Source organism: Apis cerana, linkage group LG6 (genome assembly GCF_029169275.1).
Source record: "Apis cerana isolate GH-2021 linkage group LG6, AcerK_1.0, whole genome shotgun sequence".
NCBI lineage: Eukaryota > Metazoa > Arthropoda > Insecta > Hymenoptera > Apidae > Apis > Apis cerana.
Window position 1 is genome coordinate 14262140 of NC_083857.1, and position 22616 is coordinate 14284755.

The following is a 22616-nucleotide window of genomic DNA, read 5'->3' on the forward strand; positions in this document are numbered from 1 at the left end:
GTTATTTTTATCGCGTTCGTTCGACGAGGAGACTCGAGTCTCAAGAAAAATTTTCCAATCTTTGTCTAATTAAGGATTCGATTTTCGTTTTTTCCAGCGAAATTCGAGGCTCCACTTTGGAATTACTGGATAAATAATTATGACAATCGGTTGTAAAATTATAAGAAGGCAACAGCGATTGAAAATTCCTCGACCCTTGTAATTTTTTCTCATCGGATTTCGACAAAACAATCGATCGAAAATTTTCTCCTTCAAATTAATTTCTTCTCGACTCGATTCGAGTAAAACAATTACTGTTGCCCACGATGCATGCGTACGTATTAAAGAGAAGAGAAAGGAAGCTCACCCCTCTCCTCTTCTCATTCGCCCGAAAAAGTGGACTGAATTTGACCCATCAGGTTCGATCCCGGGGCTGATTGAATCCATATTTGGATCGATTCGAGCGTAACTTCAACTGCGGGAAGAACTGTCGATATACCGGGTGACCCTTCCAACTCGATTATCAAATTTATCCGTCAAATACTTTATGCCACGTTTATATCGCTCATTCCTCATTCCTTTTTTACCGACGGAATTGGAATTCGTTGGAATAAAATTTTCACGAATTTTTCAATCCTCCCTCTCGAAGCGAGGGAAATTTAAAAAAGTATTCCCACATAACTTTTCAAGAAACGGAAAGAGACGAACGATATGATATTTCGTGTTTCAATTTTATTGCAACGTTTTCCTCGAGGAATAAATGTTTTTCGTACATCGATACATCGTTCCAAATCGATCATTAGCGCTCAGTTTATCGATCTCGAAAAACTTTGGAGCCTTATAAAATTAGCGTATCGATTATCTTACGCACTTATCTTGGATCCTCGTGATTGATGATTCAATGGCTGCGATCGATCACCAATTATCCAAACGTGTAACCATCGTGAAATTGGCCCGGTCAAGTGTACCCTATTTTCACGCTCTCTATAAATATCACCTTACGTCCGCGCTTACGTTACGACACTTACGATCGTATTTAACCGTTTCGAGCTCACGGAGAAATTTTTCCACCGGAAGGAGAAGATCTCCTTTCAATTCAAGAGAGAGAGAGAGAGACTTTAATTCGTCCATGGAATTTTCACGTCCACGGAATGAAACAATTGCGAAAAGTTTTCATTGTTTGGCGTACTTCAGGGTGTCCACGGAAGAAAGTAGCCTGTCATGAACCGATTCCTAGCACTTCTGACGTTCCAAACACTTCTCACGTTCCTCGAAATCGCGGATAGCTCGAATAATAACGGGAAAAACCTATACCATGGTAGGTAAGTGCAAGTCCGCGGCCTGAATCACCCGTAGTATCCCTAGGGCGGGAAAAGTTGGCCGGAGATGGTTAGATTTCAACTTTTCAGCTTTTGAAACAGCCATCACGCACGGATAATTCGCCGGCTCGTTCAAAATATCCGCCACCGATTTCACCATCCGTTTTCGACCGCCGCTCCTCCCTTCTTCCCCTCCTCGTAACCTTTATCGAAACGAGGCGGCGCGTTAACGAAACGTATTCTCGTCGAAATCGAACGAGAGGAATTAATTCTTCGAGTCAATTACAGCTCTTCGAACGAATCCTCCTCCCGAGAAAATCTCAAAATTCATCGAAAATCTGAAACCCAGATTTCTCCAGCAGGCTTTCTCCACCCCTTTTTCTTCTTTCTTCCTTTTTTTTTGTTCGACGAACGTGTACTCCTCCAACTCTTCGTTTCCTTCGAGGAAGGGTTAAAAAGGTTTCCTCGTTGATCAGAACTTTTTCTTTTTTTCTTCCCCTTTACTTGGAATCTGAGCGCAGAGGCTCAGAGAGGCCGATGGCGTTAGAATAGGATGACACTGTTCCGAGAAATTGGCCTGTAATCGAGATAACAACAGCAACAATAATAATGAGGATAATCGAGATAGATCAATTTCGACGGATCAATTCTTTCTAATGTCTATATTAATTTATAACGATGGAAATATATTTTCCTATATGGAACCGAACGTTAAAATATTAAAAACGAATTTTTTTTAGCACGCCTTTTCTTTAGATCCGAGAAGAAGAAATTCCTTCTCCCCCTCCATCCATTTTTATATATATATATAATGCAATAAAAAAAAATGGGACGTTCCCCTTAATCAATTTCCGTTTTGGTTTGCCGGCTTTTGCCCGGCGGTCAGATACTCGAGAAACATCCCCCAACCGGAATTCTTGATCCCGAGGCGGGTGCACGAGGACGGGACATTCTACTCGTACGAGCTGCCCAACTTCTACGACCGGCACGAGGTGAGCCAGCGTAAGAGGAGATCGATCGAGGATGGCGGGAAGCAGGGGCCCGACAACGTAGACAAACTGCACCTGGTGCTGCCGTTCAACGGGATCGACCACCACGTCGAGCTCACGCCGTACCACGAGTTCATCTCGCCCGAGATGGTGATCGAGACGAGGGGCGCTGGGCTTCGGACGGATCTGGACAAGGCGTTGCGATTCAAGAGGGCGCCTGATCAGCAGTGCCACTACAGGGGATTCGTTAGGGGCCACGACACCTCGAGGGCGGCTATTTCTCTCTGTGACGGTGTGGTTCGTACACGTTTATTTATCTTTACTTTCTTCTTTTGAATCAGAATTATTGTACGTATATTATACCCGATTCTCAATTCTTTCTTTTAATCGAATTCTTATTTGTTCATTTATTACGATTTTTCGTTCAAATCAGCTGCATCTCATAGTTCTTAATGGTAATAGTTTACATCGAATCGTCGCTTTACGCGATCGCAGTTTCTTGAATCAATACGTTACACGCAGGCACAATTTTCTTTACGACGGAATTACGATTACGAATATAATCGTTTTCTTCTTTACCGATAAATTTTAAACCGCAATTCAGCGAATTCGGGTTTACGATTCCTTTATACCTTGATTACGATTACAAATATAATCGTTTTCTTCTTTACCGATAAATTTTAAACCGGGATTCAACGAATTCGGGTTTACGATTCCTTTACACCTTAATTGCGATTATAAATATAATCGTTTTCTTCTTTACCGGTAAATTTTAAACCGGAGTCTCTTCCAATATCCTTTCATCCGTGCATGTAACAAAATAGAGCGATTCACCAAAATCTCGAAGGAACTCTACGCAATTGAACTCTGCACCACGATATAATCTTCTAGGCCTCCTCTTATTACGCGCTCGAGTAGATTAATATTAAAGGTATTTGCATTTAGATCGTTCGATCTTCGATTCGACACTCTCGATTCCGTTTCCGATTCCTTCGAGAATTTCGAGGACCCGAGTCGGTGACACTCGATCCGCGATTCGCGAGACACGAATATTCCGCATAATTCTCCAAGCGTGATCCACGGAAGGTAGAAAAATAGATTTAAAAATGTGTAAAAAGTAGATTTAAAAATTGACAAGATTTAAAATCGCAAACTTCTTTATCCTCTCTCATTTACCGATCGAACTATATCCCACCGAAACGCGATCCCCTTCATCGATTCCTTTCGACAAAAATATCTCGTCTTTACTTCCAATAGAAAAACGATTCGAAGATACTCCCAAGCGTGTCGTCGCTTTTCGAGTAAGTTACTCGAACCAATTTGATTGAATCGCGTTATTGAATCGGTAAATTTTCCTCGAATATTCGGGGATTCGAGCGTAGAGCACAATTTCGCGTGAATTACACGAGAGGGAGGGAGAGAGTCTGTTTGTTTGCGTGGCATTTTGAATTATACCGTTGACTCTGGTCGCGATAAATGTTGCGCGACCGATCCCACGTGATTGGTGGATCGTAATTTGGGGAGGGGAGCGCTATAGAAACTCGACGGTGTCGCGTTGGTTAATGCGCGATCTATCGTTCGTGAAACTCGATTACGTCTGAATTTCCTCGCTTTGTCGAGGTATGCGTGTCGAGTCGAACCGAGAAAGTATTTAAAAATAAAACTCGCAAGTGGAAGCCGCGTATTAACGGAAATAAAATAATTCTCAAAATGGATACCTGAATGTTACGTTGCAGAAAATGATATAAATTACCATTGTATCGTGGAATAATCTTCGAAAAGATCGAAGAATGGATTTTTCGGGGATATGAAAAATTTGGGCAGGGCTTTGTCGAAATGCTCGAATAATGATCGAAACTGTACGTGTGGTGTGTCAACAAGATCGATTAATGATAGAACGAATGATTGTGGGCGCAGGTCGGTTACGTGCAAACTGATCATGGCCGGTATTTCATCGAGCCGGCGATCGAGACGGAACCTAAGGAAGACGGACAACACGTGCATATCGCGTACAAGCGGGGCCCCACAATGAAGGACGAAGTTCCCAAGAAGAAACATTGCGGAACCAGCGGTTAGATTATCATTGATTCGATCACGAATTCTCTTCGTCTATCGATACGATACACCGAATAAGCGGTTCGAATAATGTACATTAATTGGACAAAATTTATTTTTTTCAAATTTATAAGAAATTTAAAACTTTTATGCGCATATATGCAGAGAACTGATCGAACAATTGTTCGGTCACGTTTCAATGGAAATATTCGAAAAATATTTCGTGAATTTATTAAGAAGCGTCGAAACGTTTATTTTAATTTGAATCGTTGTAAATTATCGATAAGTTTTTTGTTAGAAATTCGCACGATTCGTCGATGATTTTTTATACATTGACAAGACTCTTAGTAGAAACTTTCTATTTCTTTTTTTTCTCTTATCGCAAAAGTATATTAAAAATTAATTTTCTCTAGGATCAATTTTAAATTAACCGAAGATTATAATCTCGTTTCTCTCTTTTCATTTTTATTTAAATATTTATCTCTAATTTTTCTCTGCATTTCACGTTTCGAAAAATTCCTTCTATCGTTCGAACCGTTCACTCGGCAAAGAATGAGCGATGGGAGATGATATAAAAATTGGAAAAATTGGAGAAATTTTTCGCAGACAAGTGGGAGGAGGAGTGGGCGAAGCAGTTGGCCAGGCGGGAGAAGGAGATCATGGAGGAGGGTGACAGGAAGAAACGGAAGGAGACGAAGGAAACAACCCCCCCGTTCGGCCACAGCGTTCATCGTTACATGGAGATCGCCGTGGTCGCGGACAGAAAGTTTCTCGACTTTTACAACAGCAGCAACTTCGAGCAGTATCTGTTGACCATTATGAACATAGCTGCCGATTACTATCACGACAAAAGTGTGGGGAATCAGATAGATCTGGTTATAGTTCGAATGATATATTTGGAGAAGGAAAAAGAGGAGGTAATACGAAACTAGTTAGAGAAATTTTCCCCAAAATTTTCCCCAAAAATTCCCAATTTCGAAGAAACTGAAAAAGAGCAGACGAAAGTCGGTCGATTCGCCCCAGATAATTTCACCAATTTTCCTTTCAATCTTTCAATACACACATTTTTATCATTGACTTTTCTTCGACGTAAGAGACGTCACAAAAAACACGAACTTCTCGTTCGAGAGTCTAATTCCAGACACGCACGTGCCAAAATGGTTCCATTCCATTTCAAAATGGTTTTCCCGTAGATAGATTTGTCCATTAGTCCCAACGCCGAAGATACATTGGCCAGTTTCGCCGCCTGGGCCGACAAGTTGAACCCGGAGGACACGGATCACCCGAATCACTTCGACATAGGCGTCCTCGTTACGAGGTGACCCATCTTCTCTCCCCCCCCCTTTCTTTAACCGACAAACGGGAGGCAAATAATCGGAGAGGGGGCCGAAACGCTCCAACTGCTTTTTTCCAGATACGACATCTGCTCGGACAACTTGACGAACTGCGACCTGCTGGGCCTCGCTTATCTCGCGACCGCCTGCGACAGGAAGAAGGCGGCCGCCATTTGCGAGGACACCGGGCTGAATCTTGGGATCACAGTTGCCCACGAAGTTGGCCACGTGTACTGTCCATGCACGTCTCTTTATTACACCTTACCCCCTTCGCTTCTAATCTCTGGTAACTTTTGTGACCCGGTCGAAGCCCCCAAGATTTTTTTTCGAATAAAGGATTCGTCGAATCGGTTGATTTTAAGAATTAATATAAATATTCCTCGAGGGGAATGTACATTTTTAGTGGCAGTTAGCAGCGAAGGATTTAATAATAATAATAAAAAAAAAAAAAGAAAGATCGTATTCGAACGAGGAGTCACTTTTTCGTGAAAGGTGAAAGGAAGGAAATATAATAATTGTGGAATGGGCAAATTTCTAGGATGGGTTGTTCTCACGACACGATGGAGATCAGTGGATGCGAGCCGCAGGACAAGGACGAGAGTTACTTCATCATGTCGCCCTACGTCAATCCGTTCACGCTCAGATGGTCACCCTGTAGCAGAAGATTCATCACCAATCTGATCGAGTAAGTAATAATTTTTAACGAGCAAAAATTTTTTGATTTTTTTTTTTTTCTGCTCGAATCGACACGTGTAACGATGAGTGAACGAATAAGATTGATGGAAAAGAAAGGAATCTCGGTTAAATTCGTTGAATTCGATCGATTAAGGGGAAAGTTGGGCGACTGCTTGATCGACGACCCGAAAAATCCACCCGACAAGTTCAAGCTTCCGGATATGCTGGCCGGCGCGATGTACGGCGCCGATTTCCAATGCGACATGCAATATCCTGGCTCCAAGATGTGCACATCTCACGCGGTATGTATGTATATGTGTATAGCTCTGTTCTTTCTTCTTCTTCTTCTTCTTCTTCTCGTCGAGCGATTCTAGGCTAGCGTTTAAGGAAAGTTGAAGCTTTTGGAAATTTTGGAAAGATTTCATCTTGAACGTATATTTATTTTCATATAATTATTTATTATTTATTTGTTGTGTTTTAATATAAATTCTTTATATCTTTAATGTTAGATACATTGAGGAAGATTTTCTTTTCGATATTATATATTTATTTTTAATATATTCTTTATCTTCTTATCTTTAAATTCGTTAATATGTGTTTTAATATGTTTTGAAAAACGTATTGAATTACGAGGATTTTCTTTTCGATATTATATACGATATTGCATATTATTTTTAATTTATATTCTTAATTTATATTATATTTAATTTATATTCTTAATATTCTATATTTTTAAAGTTAGATTCGTCCATGTTGATGATGAGTGTTTTAATATATCTCGATTGAATTCAATTAAGAAGATTTTTTTTTGATATTATATACGATATTGTATATTATTTTTAATTTTTTATTTTTAATATTCTTAATTTATATTATATTATATATTCTTAATATTCTTTATATCTTTAAAGTTAGATTGATCCATGTCGAAGACGATTGTTTTAATATGTTTCGATTGAATTCAATCAAAAAGATTTTCTTTTCGATATTATATATTTATTTTTAATATATTCTTTATCTTTTTATCTTTAAAGTTAGATCCACGTTGATGACGAGTGTTTTAATATGTTTTGAAAAACGTAATTACGAAGGTTTTTTTTTCGATATTTATTTTTTTATATATTCGTTTTTTATATATATTTATTTTTAATATATTCATTATATCTTTAAAGTTGAGGACGAAAATTTTCTTTTCGATATTTTATACGATATTGTATATTATTTTTAATTTATATTCTTAATTTATATTATATTTAATTTATATTCTTAATATTCTTTATATCTTTAAAATTAGATTCGTGTTGATGACGAGTGTTTTATTGAATTACAAAGATTTTCTTTTCGATATTATATATTTATTTTTAATTTAATTTATTCGTAATATCTTTAAAGTTAGAGATACGTTGAGGGCGAGTGTTTTAATACGTTTCGATTGAAAAAAACATTGAATTCAATTACGAGGATTTTCTTCGAATGGATGAATATGAAAAAGAAAAAAAAAGCAGAAATGAATTTTCCAATTTTGTTGTTCTCATTCGAATGCGGTGCATCGAATGCGCCCAATTTGAATATCGTTGCATTTTTCATTTCGGTTCTACAATTGTTTCCATATAAAAAAAATATATATATATATCGATATCTATCCATTGAATATTTTCTTCGATTTTTCGTTTCGTATTTAACGAGAAATAATTTGAAACGACTAATTTCCTGTATAAATATTACTTCGATTATATTTTCTTTTCCTCCGCCGATCACGATTCGATCCAACGATTCCAGACAAAAATGTGCGAGCAGCTATGGTGCCAAGTGAACGAAACCACTTGCATGAGCAACGGGGCACAGAGCGCCGATGGAACGAAATGCGGCGAGAAAAAGGTTCGTCTTTCTCCATCTATCGATCTGTTAACGATCTGCACCCTTGCTTTTCCTTTTCTCCCTCTCTTCATAAGTAAAAATCACCATCGAGGAACGTTATAAATATTTTTCCAATCTTTATCTTCAATACGATTTTTATACAAGAAATATAAGAATATTTTATCGAATATGATTCGTAAAGTTTGTGGAGAATCTTCTTTTTTCTTTCCATAAATCGCACAGAGAAACTTGAATTAAACCTTGCTTATTTATCGAGACGAAAGGAACCAAATTACAAATTTTCCCTCCATTATATTCGCGCCAAAAAAAATTTCCAAAAAATTTTACGAAGAGAAAAAGAAAAAGAGAGGGGAGAAAAAAGCAAAGAGCGTCTGTTCTCAGTGGTGCATACACAAGCTATGCGTGGACATGGGTGCCCGGCCTGCTGCCGTCCACGGAGGCTGGGGAAAATGGGGCCCGATGAGCAGTTGCAGCAGAACGTGCGGTGGCGGGTTGAAGTACGCAGAGCGGGAATGCGACAATCCGCAGCCCGCCAACAAAGGGAAATATTGCATCGGGGAGAGGAAGAAATTGACCATTTGCAACACCAATGTAAATATCCAAAAATAAAATTTATCTCTTCTTTTCTCTCTCTCTCTTTCTCTCTATTTTCCTTTCTTCCTACCGATTCACTCGTGCGTTCAGTTTTAGAATTGGTTTACGTAAAACGTTTGTATTATTAATTTTAATAATTCTGGAAACAAAAAATTTTAATCGAATGTTCATATATATATATCTTCTATACGAGTGATTTTAATTCAATTTCCTTCGATTTGATTCAATTTTATACGTTACATATATCAAAATTATATCGGATAATATAGAGCGACTTCAAACTTTGCGGTGCGCGATAACTTTTTTCCCTTCCTTTCCTTCCCTTCCCTATTTTCTATTCGTCTCGAGAGAATCAACCATCCCCCCCACAGCCCTGCGATCCGAAGAGACCCTCGTATCGAATGACGCAATGCGCATCGTACAACGACAAGATGCCGTTGTCCGACAACAAACTGCACAATTGGACGGCCCACATGTCGAAGAATCTCGACCCGTGCATACTGTACTGTCTCAACGAGGAGAATAGTTTCGTGATACTTCAGAAAATGGTGAACGACTCAACTCCCTGTAAAGCTGGCACGAACAACATGTGCGTCGCTGGTTTGTGCAGGGTAAGGCATATTATGTCGTTACTCTACGCTAGATATTTGTTTCGAACCCTTTACGCTCGAACGGTGACTCTTTGCTACCATTCGATGAGGTTCGATGAGGCAATTCGAATTCAGTGACGATATTTTGAAATATCGAGTGGTTAGATTTTTTATCTCGAATCTGGGGAATAGAAATATTATTTATTTCAGAGTTTCCGAGTTTTAGTAAGCGTAGAATATTAAATTAGAATATTAAATTCGAGCGAGGATGAGTTTTTCGTTATCGAATAACGAAATTATTTCTATTATATTTCTTTATTGAGAAATTGATAGAAGGAAGGGAAATAGCAACGAAAATAGAGATATAGTGTAAGAAGAATATAGAACGAATGAAAGATAAACAGTGATAGATTTTAATATTTGACAAATTTTCTTTTTTTACGCGTAAAGATACATAAAATATTTACGAATATAAAAGTTTTATACGTTAATTCGTGCGTGAAATCATTTTAAGTTAGTTAAGAAATTCACCGAACGAGCTTCGAGCGCAAAGGGTTAATTCTCCTGTCTCTAATCCCTCCTAATCTAATCGCGATTTCTCCGCTCGCTGAACGAGCCCAAACGAGCGCCAAAAATGTATATAATATTCGAGAAAGATCATCTACGGCCGCGTTTACGCCTCACTGCAACCCGAGTTGCTTTGACGATGTTTATTGAAAAGAAAACTTTCCTCAAAACGGGATATTTATAACTTCTAAACACACTCACAATTAATTACACTTTGGAACTCAAATAACGTTATAGAATATAATAATATGATATAATTGTATAATAATAATAACTGTTAATAATAGTATTACGTGAGAAACAAATGATGAAAACGGAATATGCTATTTCCAGAGAAAAATACTCTACAATAGTTCCAATCGCTCGTCATATGTACAATACTTGTGCAGCGACTGTAGTATGTCAGTGGCATTTTATATAGAGTGACTTTAGTCGTCCATAGTACGTCAGTGGCATTTTAGTCGACTGTAGTAACGAAAAGGTTAAGAGTAAACGAATGTTATATCTTTCGTTCACTTGTACTCGATAATTGCATTAAATAACTCGATAATTTTTGGTGAATTTTGTGTTATTTTTTATTAAATCGAAAAGATAAAGGGCTCGTTGATTTAATTATTGGTAATTACAGATTGCGTGTATGTTATGGGTCGTAACGAAAAGGTTAAGAGTAAACGAATGTTACATCTTTCGTTCACTTGTGCTCGATAATTGTATTAAATAACTCAATAATTTTTAGTTGATTTTGTATTATTTTGTATTAAATCGAAAAGGTAAAGGACTTGTTGATTTAATTATTGGTAATTACAGATCGCGTATATGTTATGGATTGTAATGAAAAGGTTAAGAGTAAACGAATGTTATATACCTTTCGTACACTTGTGCTCGATAATTGCATTAAATAACTCGATAATTTTTGGTGAATTTTGTGTTATTTTGTATTAAATCGAAAAGGTAAAGGGCTCGTTGATTTAATTATTGGTAATTACAGATTGCGTATATGTTATGGATTGTAAAAGGTTAAGAGCAAACGAATGTTATATCTTTCGTTCACTCGTGCTCGATAATTTTTGACGAATTTTGTATTATTTTGTATTAAGTCGAAAAGGGCTTATTGATTTAATTATCAGTGATTACAGATCGCGTGTATGTTACGGATCGTTTATAGGGAATGGTGTGATTAAAAAGGAGGGAACTGAAAGATGTGATGTTACAGAAAGTCGGTTGCGATTGGGTGTTCGACTCGGACGCCATCGAAGACAAATGTGGGGTCTGTAAAGGCGATGGTACGAAGTGCAGACCAGTGGAAGGCGTGTACAACGAAACGAAAATAACCAGTCGTAAGTTGTATATTCTTTCGAATTTCTTTTCGAAACGAGCTTTATTAAAAAAGAAAAAGAGAAAAGAGGATTATTATCCTACACTGTCCTTTTCAATATCGTTTCAGAGATAATGAAGATAGTCACTATTCCTAAAGGCGCTCGAAGTATAAGCGTGAAAGAATTGGGCCCTCATCCGAACTATTTGGCAGTAAAAGTCTCCAATACGAATAATTATTGTTTAAACAAAGATTTGTAAGTTTCGAATTTTCTTTTTTCTTTTTTATCTTCGCGTACGATTCGAATTCGAAAAATAATCCGAGGAAATTTGTAAATAATTCTATTACGAACAACGGGCGTAATAATATTGAATCGATTATTGTTTCAACGTATAGCGTCATAGAGAGAGCCGGCGATTATGAATGCGCGAACAGCATTCTTATGTACATAAGACCTGATAAAAATCTGGAGGAAATTTTCATAAAAGGACCGATCAGCGAGGATCTTGAATTTCAGGTTCGTTGCGAATTTTCTTTGATGAAAATGATTTTTACATGCGGTTAAAAATTTCTTCTTTTCTTTCAGTATTTAATGCTGCAAGGTAAAATTTTGGGGGTTCATTACTTGTATTACGTGATGACGACCGATACCACGTACAAGCCTAAATATCTTTGGGATTTCACTGAATGGTCCGAATGCAGCGTCAGATGCGCAGGTGGAACCATGGTAATTTTCCAAGTCGAGTCATCCATGAATATATATATATATAAAACGAAATAATTATTATAGTTTCGTGATCAATTTACGATATCGTTATGAAAACAATTTCGTTATTACAGCACGTGTGATGCACATTTTGCTTCCATTATATATGGACCTTTTCGTGTATCGATAGCGTTATAGTGGATCGATTATGTTCAATTGCTCGACAATCCAATCAACGCTATCATCTTGCTAATTTCTTGCTATGAAATAAACGAGTGTAACAGAATATCGATAACTAATAGAATAGAATTTTCACAACAAAGAGAAATGAAAGTTTTAATGATAAAATAAGCATCAATATAACAGATAAATTATACGATATATGATATTTTTTACATTTTCACGTATTTAAATGTATTATATAAAAATTCAAAGTTACATCGCGACAAGAGGCGTACAGTGGTGCGATACAAATCAATTAATACAATTCCCAATTACCGAATACGATTCCATTCCCTCTTCCGTTTCAACGAGGCTGATTGCCTTTAGAATCCTTGCCACTTTTCGTTTCTCCTGCCCACACAAATACATATATATATATACTAATATACTAATATCGATTCGATTTAGATTTCGCAGCCAACGTGCATCGAACAATACGGAGGAAAGGTGGTGTCAAGCTTTTGCAACGGCATACCACGGCCAGAGCCGAAAACTCGAGTGTGCAACACGCATGTGTGCCCCGCCAAGTACGTGGCAATTATTCTAGAATTGGGTTATCGTTACGGTTGGGCTATCGTTGTGTTTTTAAAAGGTGGCGCGTGAGTCAGTGGAGCAAGTGCAGCGCCTGCGACGGAAAGAAAGGAACGAGGCATCGAAAGGTGCAGTGCGTGCGACCCGCCCCGATCGCGGGCCAGGATGACATTCAGGCGAATCTGGACGCGTGCAAAGGTCGCGTGCCCAAGCAGAAAGAGGAATGCGTAGGTGAGTGGTCGTTGCTTTCTCCCTCCATCTTGTTTGATTAATGCTTAAATTATATTTTTTTATCGTTCCAAGTTAATTGACAAGGTTATTTAGCGTTCCTTTTTCTTTTTCGTTACTTTAACATTTTAATTATAATTCTTGGAAGGATCTAAAATTTTATCAATAGTCCTTCTTTGCTGGAAATATTTTTTATCGATCCGACTTAATCGACAAGGTGATTTAATTACTCTTTAATTTAATAAAAGAAATTTTATCGTTTTATCAATCCAAAGAGAATGGGTTAAGTGGCAACGTTTATAATTGCATTTTTCAGTTGTAGTGAAATAGTACCTTTTTCAAAATGTGCAAACGCGTACGATTCGCAGTAACTTTTTTTTTATCTCACATTCTACAGGCGTTCGAAAATATTATTTTTCCATTTTGCTGTATGTGCTGGTAAATATACGTAGGCGCGTGATATTCGTGTATGTAGGGAAAGATTTACGGTGTAATGGAAATAAAATATTGACACCGCGATGAAAAAGAAAAGGGTGGCCGAGAGTGGGTGAGAAAATATGCACAAATCGTGTCTTCCTTCTTATCGTATTTATTTCTCTGCGAAATTTAAAACTTTGATCGATCCTCCAAACTTTCTTTTTTTTTTTTTTGGAATATCTCGAGGAATATATCGATCAGGTTAGATAACTTTTAAAGATTTTTAAACTCAAAAATCAATCTATTCTTTTTTCCTTTATATTTTGATTTTTAATATCTTCAAATTCGATTCGATTGCTATAATTTGACACATTCGTTATTATATCACAATTTCATTATTAAAATATTATCAAATTTCTACTAATCCATATTTGTTATTAATTTGAGCTAATAATTTTATTTAAAAAAAAACTACAAAATATCAAATCCAAAAAAATTGCTAAAAAAATAAAAAAAAAAATCGAATAACACAAATAAAAAATTCCACAAAAATTTCTAAAATAGTTGCCCCGAGATCACAAATTTTATTGATTTAAAATCACCATTAACTCGCAAGAATCGAAAAATTTCATTGCCGAAAAATTACCAATTCCTCGCACTTAAATAGACCCTAAAATCCCAAGATTGGTCGCTAAAAAAATAAAAAAAAAATCGAATAACACAAATAAAAAATTCCGCCAAAATTTCTCCTAAAATAGTTGCCTCTAGATCACAAATTCCATTGATTTAAAATCACCATTAACTCGCAAGAATCGAAAAATTTCATTGCCGAAAAATTACCAATTCCTCGCACTTAAACCATAGACCCTAAAATCCCAAGATTGGTCGCTAAAAAAATTAAAAAAAAAATCGAATAAAAAATTCCCCAAAAATTTCTCCTAAAATACTTGCCCCGAGATCACAAATTTCTTTGCCGAAAAATTACCAATTCCTCGCATCTAAACCATAGACTCTAAAATCCCAAGATCTTGGTTGCTAAAAATAAAAAAATCGAATAAAAATTCCCTAAAAATTTCTCCTAAAATACTTGCCCCGAGATCACAAATTTCATTGCCGAAAAATTACCAATTCCTCGCACTTAAATAGACCCTAAAATCCCAAGATCTTGGTTGCTAAAAAAATAAAAAAAAATCGAATAACACAAATAAAAAATTCCGCAAAAATTTCTCCTAAAATAGTTGCCTCTAGATCACAAATTCCATTGATTTAAAATCACCATTAACTCGCAAGAATCGAAAAATTTCTTTGCCGAAAAATTACCAATTCCTCGCATCTAAACCATAGACTCTAAAATCCCAAGATCTTGGTTGCTAAAAAAAAAAAAAACTCGCCGAGAAAGAAGAGAAAATAATTTTCAAGCGAAACGTTCCCTTCTGCGCAGGCAAGAGGCCGTGCAAGAAGCTGTGCGCGAAGAAGCCCCGGGACACGGAGCTCGCCGAGAAGGAGAAAGAGACGATGCTTCCCGCCGAAGAGCAGGGCCGATTGATCGACAAAGCGGTGGACCTGAGTTTGGCCCGATATCTCGAGAGGGCGTACGGCGTTCCACGCGAGATAAGCGAGTTGGAGAGCGGGATCGGGATAGCCGACTTCCGCCAGCTGCTCCGCGAGTGGTCCCTCGCCGAGGAGGGGAAGAGGAAGCGCGCGACGTCGTGCGTGAACGACTTCCCCACGCCGAAGCCAGGCGCGATCATCAAGGACTCGCTACCTGTGGAGAAAGTGATGGTGATGCAGGCGCCCCTAATCGTCGAGGACCTGCAGGCGAATCTGTCGGACCTCGCTTACCAGCAGATAGGCGACATGAGCATCGGAGGCGGCCTCGACACCTCCCGCATCAAGGTGTACAACGGGACCGAGGCGTTCAAGGTGATGGAGGAGATGGAGGGTATAACGCGGCCACCCGACTTTAAGCCGTGGAAGAATTCCACCCTCAACTCGTAGAGTTCGTGAAACGCGAATAGAAATCGCGGGAAATAGAGAGAAAGCGGTTTTTTGTTTTTTTATTTTTTTGATTTCGACGACTTCGACAGGATGGTCGCGCATCGGGGCTAGGATTAGGATTCGGGAATCGGTGGTTCGAATCGTGACGAGCGGATGATATTTGGAATTGGTTGGTCGATGATCGTTGGTCGTTCAAGCAATTGGGTCAGAGAATCAAAATTAATGGGAGATATTCCGTTTTAAAGAAAGGATATATAATATAATTTTCGAAGATCGATATATGGTATTTAAATATTCGGATTTATATTCGTGAATCTATATTAATTCGAGGTTTGGAACGAAACGAAGTTTGGAAAATTGAAATAATATTTTTTTTTCCTCTACCCTCTACCCTCTCCCCCCTTCCCTCCGACACTGTGAAACTTCAAGCAATTTGAAAAACGTGGTATCATCGAATTAATTCAAGATAAATCCAAGTGCATCGTCTTTGTACAGTTTAAATAACTAACTATTGATATTATTATAATAATAATAATGATAATTGGATACTTTATTCGAATAACGTTTAAGAGAGCGTTTAAAAGTATCGTATTGTAAGAGTATGTATTTAGAAGTATCGAGAAATATAGATAAGCTAATTAAATTATATATATTAAATACGTTTCTCTCTCTCTCTCTCTTTTATATTTCAACAATATTTAACGTATGCACATTTGATTCAATTCAATAGGATATCGGATAAAAGCCCGATCCGCGTCGAATATAATTCGATTTCTTGGCAAGCGTGCGTAATCTGACGGCAAATTGAACGGCAACGATGGAACAAAATGCAAGCGAAACAGTGACAGTGCCGGCGGTTTGTGCCGGTACTATCGTGTTTTTAATCGATGAATTAATATTTTAATGCCAAGTCGATTTATTACGAAATTATCTTGCGCCTGCCCGGTCGGTATTGCAGATAGATTCGCATCTACGCTCAATCATTTCCATCAATGTCACAATCGTTTTAATCGGTTAAAGAGACGGCCACTCTCGCATTGAAACGTGATATTTAATGCATTTCGTGTAATGTACATAATGCACGTATATTAAATTAATCATAATTAGAACGATTAATACACAGATCTCTGGGCACACAATCATAACGCGAATAATGTATGTATCGATTTTCAATTAGGTTAACTCGTTAAGAACGTCGTTTAGAGGCGGTCACGGCCTCTTCTTGAATTTTTTGAATATACTTGACCGCATCCATTCCAATCAAAGTAAACACGGTACTGTTGGGCGGTGGTTGAGGCACGAAATCCTTGGGGAAAATCAACGCGCCGGTTGCATCGTGTTCCAAAATGATGTTTAGAGTTAGATTATTAATATCCTTGCTGTCGATCACCTCTTCACCCTTCCTCATCTGCTGAATGTTCAGTTTATCCTCTTCCTCTTTTTCCTTTTCTTTCTCTTCTTCTTCCTCTTCCTCTTCCTCTTCTTCTTCTTCTCTTTCTTCCTCCTCTTCTTCTCTTTCCTCCTCTTCTTCTTCCTCGTCCTCGTCGTCGTCGTCGTCGTCGTCTTCCTCTTCTTCGCGCTTCCTTTTAATTCGTAATTTCTTTCCGCCCGAATCTTCTTATTGTTTCAACAATAACAAAACACTTAATAAACTACTATCTACTAAGAAGTAATTAATAAATAACGAAATAAAAAAATTTGCAAGAAAAAAAAAAGAACAATAGTTTTCATAGATATTTTTTTAAACAACGATTCTTCAAGTTTTTCCAACACTCGACGTACGATCGATCGAAGAATCGAATCGATACGAATAGAACGGAATAATAAACATACTTTTCCACCGCTTCGAGTGTATCGTTGGAATATTGTTACGTTTCTCCCGGCCGCCGCAGGGCTCCCGTTCCTTCGGCTTCGGCCCTTCGCAGTAGCTGTCAGCGATAATATCTGCATCCTGCTCTGAATGACCGACGGGGCGTACGCATTTGACGGATCGCGTGTTCTCGCAATGGAACGTGCAGGATGTGCACCCTTGCCAATCACCGATCATCCATCTGGAATCAACGTCATTTCGATAGAATTAGAATCATCGTCTTCTCGTTCGAGGATAGATCGAACGAGCGATCGGAGAGAAATGCTCATTCATTTATATAAATGTATCGGTAAGAATTTCGAAGAATGGACGTGACAGATTCTACTTAACCTCTATCTTTTCGGTGTGTTTATACAAATTTTACTTCGTAGAATGCATTCGCGTGATAATAATAAGAGGTAAATACGTTTAATTGTAAAGAAATTTGTAAATTGAAATTATAAGGGAATATTTTTAGAATATAACCTAAAAATCGCTTTTAAAGTGTTTATAACGATTCGATATTATTAGAATGTGAAATTTTTTGATTTAATTTCAATTCGAAAGTCGAGACACGAAACAAAGAGAAACCTCTCGGGGTCCTCGACTATTTTTGAATGAAAAGACGAAGGTGCACTAACCTCGGGACACAAGACGCCCGATAACAGGGTCTCACTTTTTCCTGCGGCCTCGCCATGCTTTTGCAGAAAGTGTCATCCACTATGCCCGCGTGTTTCTCCAGGCAACGAGGCTTGGAAATCTGCTCGCCTGGGCCGCAATTCGCGTTGCACTCTTCCCAGTCGAGAAAGTTCCACGAGAACTCGGGCTTACGAGGGCTCTTCTCTCTCACGCCGAACGAATACCTCACCGTCACGTTCTCTTTCGGCAGAATCTATTCGGGGAACAAGCTTACCAACCTTGGTTGACAAAATTTTATTCCGAGCACTCGAGGACGAAACTACTTTTCCATAGTTGAGAGGAGCGTATTCAACGAAAAGAACGAAAAGAAAAGGAGCAGAGGGGGGGTGGAGGGCAACACAATGAAAAGAGAAGTGGGTTCTTTGGAAAGAGGGAAAATTTTGTAATATTTTAATTAATAACGCTGACTGAAAATTAAAAATTTTTAGCGAAATATATCCGGAAATTCTTCTTTATGGAATTTGTGAAGAATTTTATGAATATGACCTTTGTTGAAAGTTGTTGTAAGATTTGATTAAAATGGGAATCTTGTGAAATATTTTCTTTTTTTTTTTTTTTAATATACTTGAAATTTTGTTCTCCAATTTGCAAGAGGATATGAAAAAGTATGTTTGAATCGTCGTGTGCAAATATTGGAAATGGGAGGATGGCTCGATATAATCAATTTTTAGAGGAAAAGTTTGAATAAAATAGATCCGATAGCGTGTTTCGAGTGAAAGACAGTTGGCATGCATATCACTATATCTGACAACATCCTGTTTCTCTCTTTTTCTTTCTCTCTCTTTTTTATTCGTAGATTAAAATGATGAAATCGCTTTATACTTCAAAGGTAATTGATTTTAAGAAAAGTTACGTTAAAAAACAACGACTATTTTAAAATACAACAAAAATACAAAAATGTTTTGAAACATTTTTCTAGTCTTCGAAACTTGACCGCGATGAATCTTGAGGGCTAACGTTATATAGAGTTTGAACTTGCTAAATAATTTAATCCCAAGAATCTCAAACTATGTTTTCAAGCTTGCTCTTCAAAAATAATTTAACACTATAAATTAACTTTCGATGCATCTTGCAATTACCAAAGATTTGCACAAATACTTTTGACAAAAATTTCTAATATTCCTAACTATCTTTACATGAAGAAAAGAAGAAGAGAATTAAGAATTTAAAATCAATATTATATCAAAACTAAAGAACACAAAAATAAATAGAAAACAAATAAATATCTCAAGAATAATTTGTACAACCTGATTTATACCATTATTCCATATCCACATATAACACTCCAACTTTAATTCATACATTCAGATAGATATATTCACAGAAGATAGCTTCGAAGATCATCAAAATATTAGTTTAAATAATCTCCTCTCCATCAAGAATGAGATATCTCTTTAATGTCTCTTTCGTGAAACGTTCCTGTTCGTTAAGTATCTCTTTCAGAGTTAGAACTCCATAGATATCTCGTCCAAGATTTGGATAAAAGTCGAGCCGAGTAATTGAGCATCTCACAAACCATATTCCTGAGATAATATCTCGTCTCTTGGGTTAAAAGAGCATAATAAGATCTCACATCTCATACATCCTCGTTAATCGTCGCACAGATATCCTGGAACGAGACTTTCTTTTCAAAACGTGTTACATGTTAGCCAATAAAGAGAATTTTTAACGCCTCGTTCCTCGAAGAAATCGAATCGTGTTATCGATAAGAACTGTCGATAAAGACACCTTGCTCGAGATACCCGTTATCGATCGAGTCTGGCTAATTAGTGGGGCGCGTTCGTTATGTTTACCAATATAATCAACTCCTGGAGGATGGGTCCTGGTATGACGAGAGTCTCCTGGTTCAATCTTATCGCCCCTAACCACACCTTCATGCCGGCAATCTCGAACAATCCTAAACGATCCCTGAAATAATCGGAGATAATGTAGTTTCGCTGTTTTGTTTTTTGGGCGTAGTTTCGTTTCGAACGGAAAATTTATTTCTGCGAATTTAAAACGCAGGGATTAAAAGTAAAAAAGAGGCTATCGTTAAAGAATATTAATCGAAATGAAATGTTAATGTTTTAGTTTAGTTTTATTAGCGAATTTTGACAAGAGAAATTGCAGATACTTGCGAGTATTATATTAATATTATAATTTTGGGAAATTATGAAAAAAATAATGATATCGAGTCTTTGTTTAAATTTGTTTGAACAAGTATCAAATCATGGTATAATATAGAAACTTCAAGAGTATTCTCGAGCAGAACATTAATAATTTACGTTGTTTGAGGAATAAACACGTACTTAAGTCAAACAACATAGGCACATTACAAAACAGGTTCTACGATTATAAATTTATTATTAAAGTTATCGTTTAAAAATTTTTGTATTAATTTCTGCTGTGTTAATTCTTTTGTAATTAAGTTCCATAGTCTTATTCGAATGTTTCTATTATTATTATTATATATTTACAAACAATTTCATCTTATCTATTCGATCGCAATTTAAAACGTTCCAAGGAGAAACGTATCGAAACGAAAAACACGAAATACGAAGAAAGAAAAAGATAGAAAATATACTAGAGGAAAAAGTCAATTTACCCACGAATCAACGGCTTCTCATCCTTGCTCCACAGCATTATCCTGGATTTCGAGGGCTCCATCTCCTCGATCCGGACGTTGGTCGCGTCGACAGGAATCACGACCAGCTTCGTTGGGTCTGCCATTGCAAAAAGTTTTTAGTTGGAGCGTTAGAAAAGTTTCGCAGAGGGCGCTATCGGTATCGACTCGCGAGGGATCGCCAGCGCGAAATTTATTCGTCGTATGCGAATATATGGGCGTGGAAAATCGAGAGAACGGCGGAGAGAATTCCCCAGAAATATCTCTCGCGCTTTTCGCGTCGACCTAGTGCCGTTTATTCGCGCGGAATTTCAACCTATCCTGTTTTATTTATCGTGATTCTTTCGAAAATATTTTTCTAACGGATCGAACCGTTATAATTATATTCTCGCGGGTTCCTTCGGTTCGAAAGGTTTGTTGTGCCTCGATTAATTTCGATCGATCCTTTCTTTAAGTATCCTCTCGAGAATTTGGCAAATCGAGGATATTCTCTCTGCGTAAAATTAGATTACAGATGATAGAAAGATTTGAATTATTTCAATTCAATTGCGATTAATTTAATTTCTTTTCATTTGACTTGTAACTTTGATATCGTTCTAATAAAAATGATAATTTGAGGATGAAGATGTTTGTACGTTATAGAAAAATTCTCGATCACGAAAATTGAAAGTGAAAATAATTTTTTCGACTGATTTGAAAAAAGATTCAAAAGATACTTTCGAATTATTAAAAAATTACTTTTTACTCACAAAATATTGTTTAAATTCTATACAGCGAAGAATATAAATCACAAACAATTTTTAACCAAACATCTGATAAATTTCGTACAAATATTCTCTATCACGAAAATTGAAAGTGAAAATAATTTTTTCGACTGATTGAATAAATTAAACACTGATAAATTAAAGGACACATATTAATTTCGTATTACGTAGAAGAAAAATATTAATTCCTTTCGCGATACACTAATTAATTAAAATCATTTCAGCTTACATACATTTTTTTATACGAAACAAAGATATTTCCTTTCTATAAAATCATCTGGAAGAAACACGGATAAAAGCGAATATTTCGACGGAATATTCGAGCAACCACTTTCGAAAGAAATGCTCGAAGGAGGACGCGTAATAAAACGCGCATAAACGAGTAGCGCAACCGTGAACAAGACATTACATAAAGGCCCGTAATATTTCGACGGTGAAATAAACGCATGCGCAAAAATTTGGTGGAAGGGGGAGGAAGAAGGAAAAAAGATGGATCGCACTCACGTGACGCTTGCACGATCGTTGTCGTGTATGCCTTGAGGCTGCACGAGGTCCCATTTCCCTTGCACACGCCGCACGCATCCTCAATGGCGTTCGATTCCATGTTGAGATCGCAGGGTATCTCGCGGCAGATACCACCGATGCAAATGTGCCGGATACCTCTGTAGCAGGTGGTGCCGTCCACGACCCTTGGGCTCAGAGAGGCGACCACGTTCTTCTCGTTCACGCAGTAAAGCGTGCACGGGTTCTCCGATATTCTCAGATCTGGGACGATTATTCGTAAGTAATTCGAGATATTACAAGAAGTTGTTTGAAAAGTAGTAAAAATAACGAGAAATTTATCGTCGGGTTTGGAGATGAAAGAGGTAAATTTCTTTAAAAAGGAAAAAAAAGTGAGAGCGTATAATTTATTCTGATAAGATGCTTATTTTTTGATATGGGTCAAGAAAATGTGTAAAATATTTGAGACAACGTTAAAAGATCGAAAAGTGAACTAGATATTTCGATGAAAAATTTTATTGGAATTTTAACTCTTTCCTGATGTGTTTATTTTTACAGGTATTGGAGATATTTGGATTGTTTTTATTTCGAGTGTGGTTGCAGCGAGATCAGGTGGAAAATAAGCACGTGTCGTATACGTGATAATTTTGATATAATTTTTTAAATGAGAATTTGATTATCTTTAATACGAACAATCGAAGAATTCAGAATTCTTAATGCTTAAATTTTTAGTTAGGAGAAATAATCTATTGGAACTTGAACAGAGTTCTAAATTTACACAAATTAATTTTAAAGAAGTAATAT

General features: G+C 37.1%; 2 protein-coding genes across 7 annotated transcripts in view; one reads left to right on the plus strand and one right to left on the minus strand.

Moving 5' to 3' along the window:
• LOC108003236 (A disintegrin and metalloproteinase with thrombospondin motifs 12-like) lies at positions 1-16054 on the plus strand. Of its 4 annotated transcripts, XM_062076571.1 has the most exons (17): positions 1-2584; positions 4205-4358; positions 4949-5259; positions 5536-5660; positions 5757-5906; positions 6215-6361; positions 6506-6653; positions 8131-8229; positions 8611-8820; positions 9195-9434; positions 11194-11317; positions 11425-11551; positions 11692-11812; positions 11882-12022; positions 12632-12750; positions 12816-12985; positions 14841-16054. In XM_062076571.1, exons 1-17 carry the CDS (start codon positions 2435-2437, stop codon positions 15395-15397), a joined length of 3093 nt encoding a protein of 1030 aa, XP_061932555.1. In that variant the 5' UTR covers positions 1-2434; the 3' UTR covers positions 15398-16054. The 4 variants fall into 4 exon arrangements, with proteins under 4 accessions (XP_061932555.1, XP_061932556.1, XP_061932557.1 ...); XM_062076572.1 differs by lacking the exon at positions 5536-5660 and having other exon boundaries at positions 5757-5962; XM_062076573.1 differs by lacking the exon at positions 9195-9434 and having other exon boundaries at positions 2-2584.
• Positions 16055-22616, minus strand: part of LOC108003235 (A disintegrin and metalloproteinase with thrombospondin motifs 7-like) — a 17852-nt gene continuing 11290 nt past the window's right edge. For 2 of the 3 annotated variants that reach the window (XM_028669448.2, XM_062076575.1), the window contains 6 exons: positions 21816-22076; positions 20530-20647; positions 19739-19853; positions 17888-18138; positions 17231-17448; positions 16055-17014 (listed from right to left, as the gene is read on the minus strand). In XM_028669448.2, coding sequence (XP_028525249.2) covers positions 16584-17014; positions 17231-17448; positions 17888-18138; positions 19739-19853; positions 20530-20647; positions 21816-22076 — 1394 coding nt within the window. In that variant the 3' untranslated portion in view covers positions 16055-16583. The remainder of the gene's footprint in view (positions 17015-17230; positions 17449-17887; positions 18139-19738; positions 19854-20529; positions 20648-21815; positions 22077-22616) is intronic. The other variant, XM_028669449.2, reaches the window with a different exon arrangement.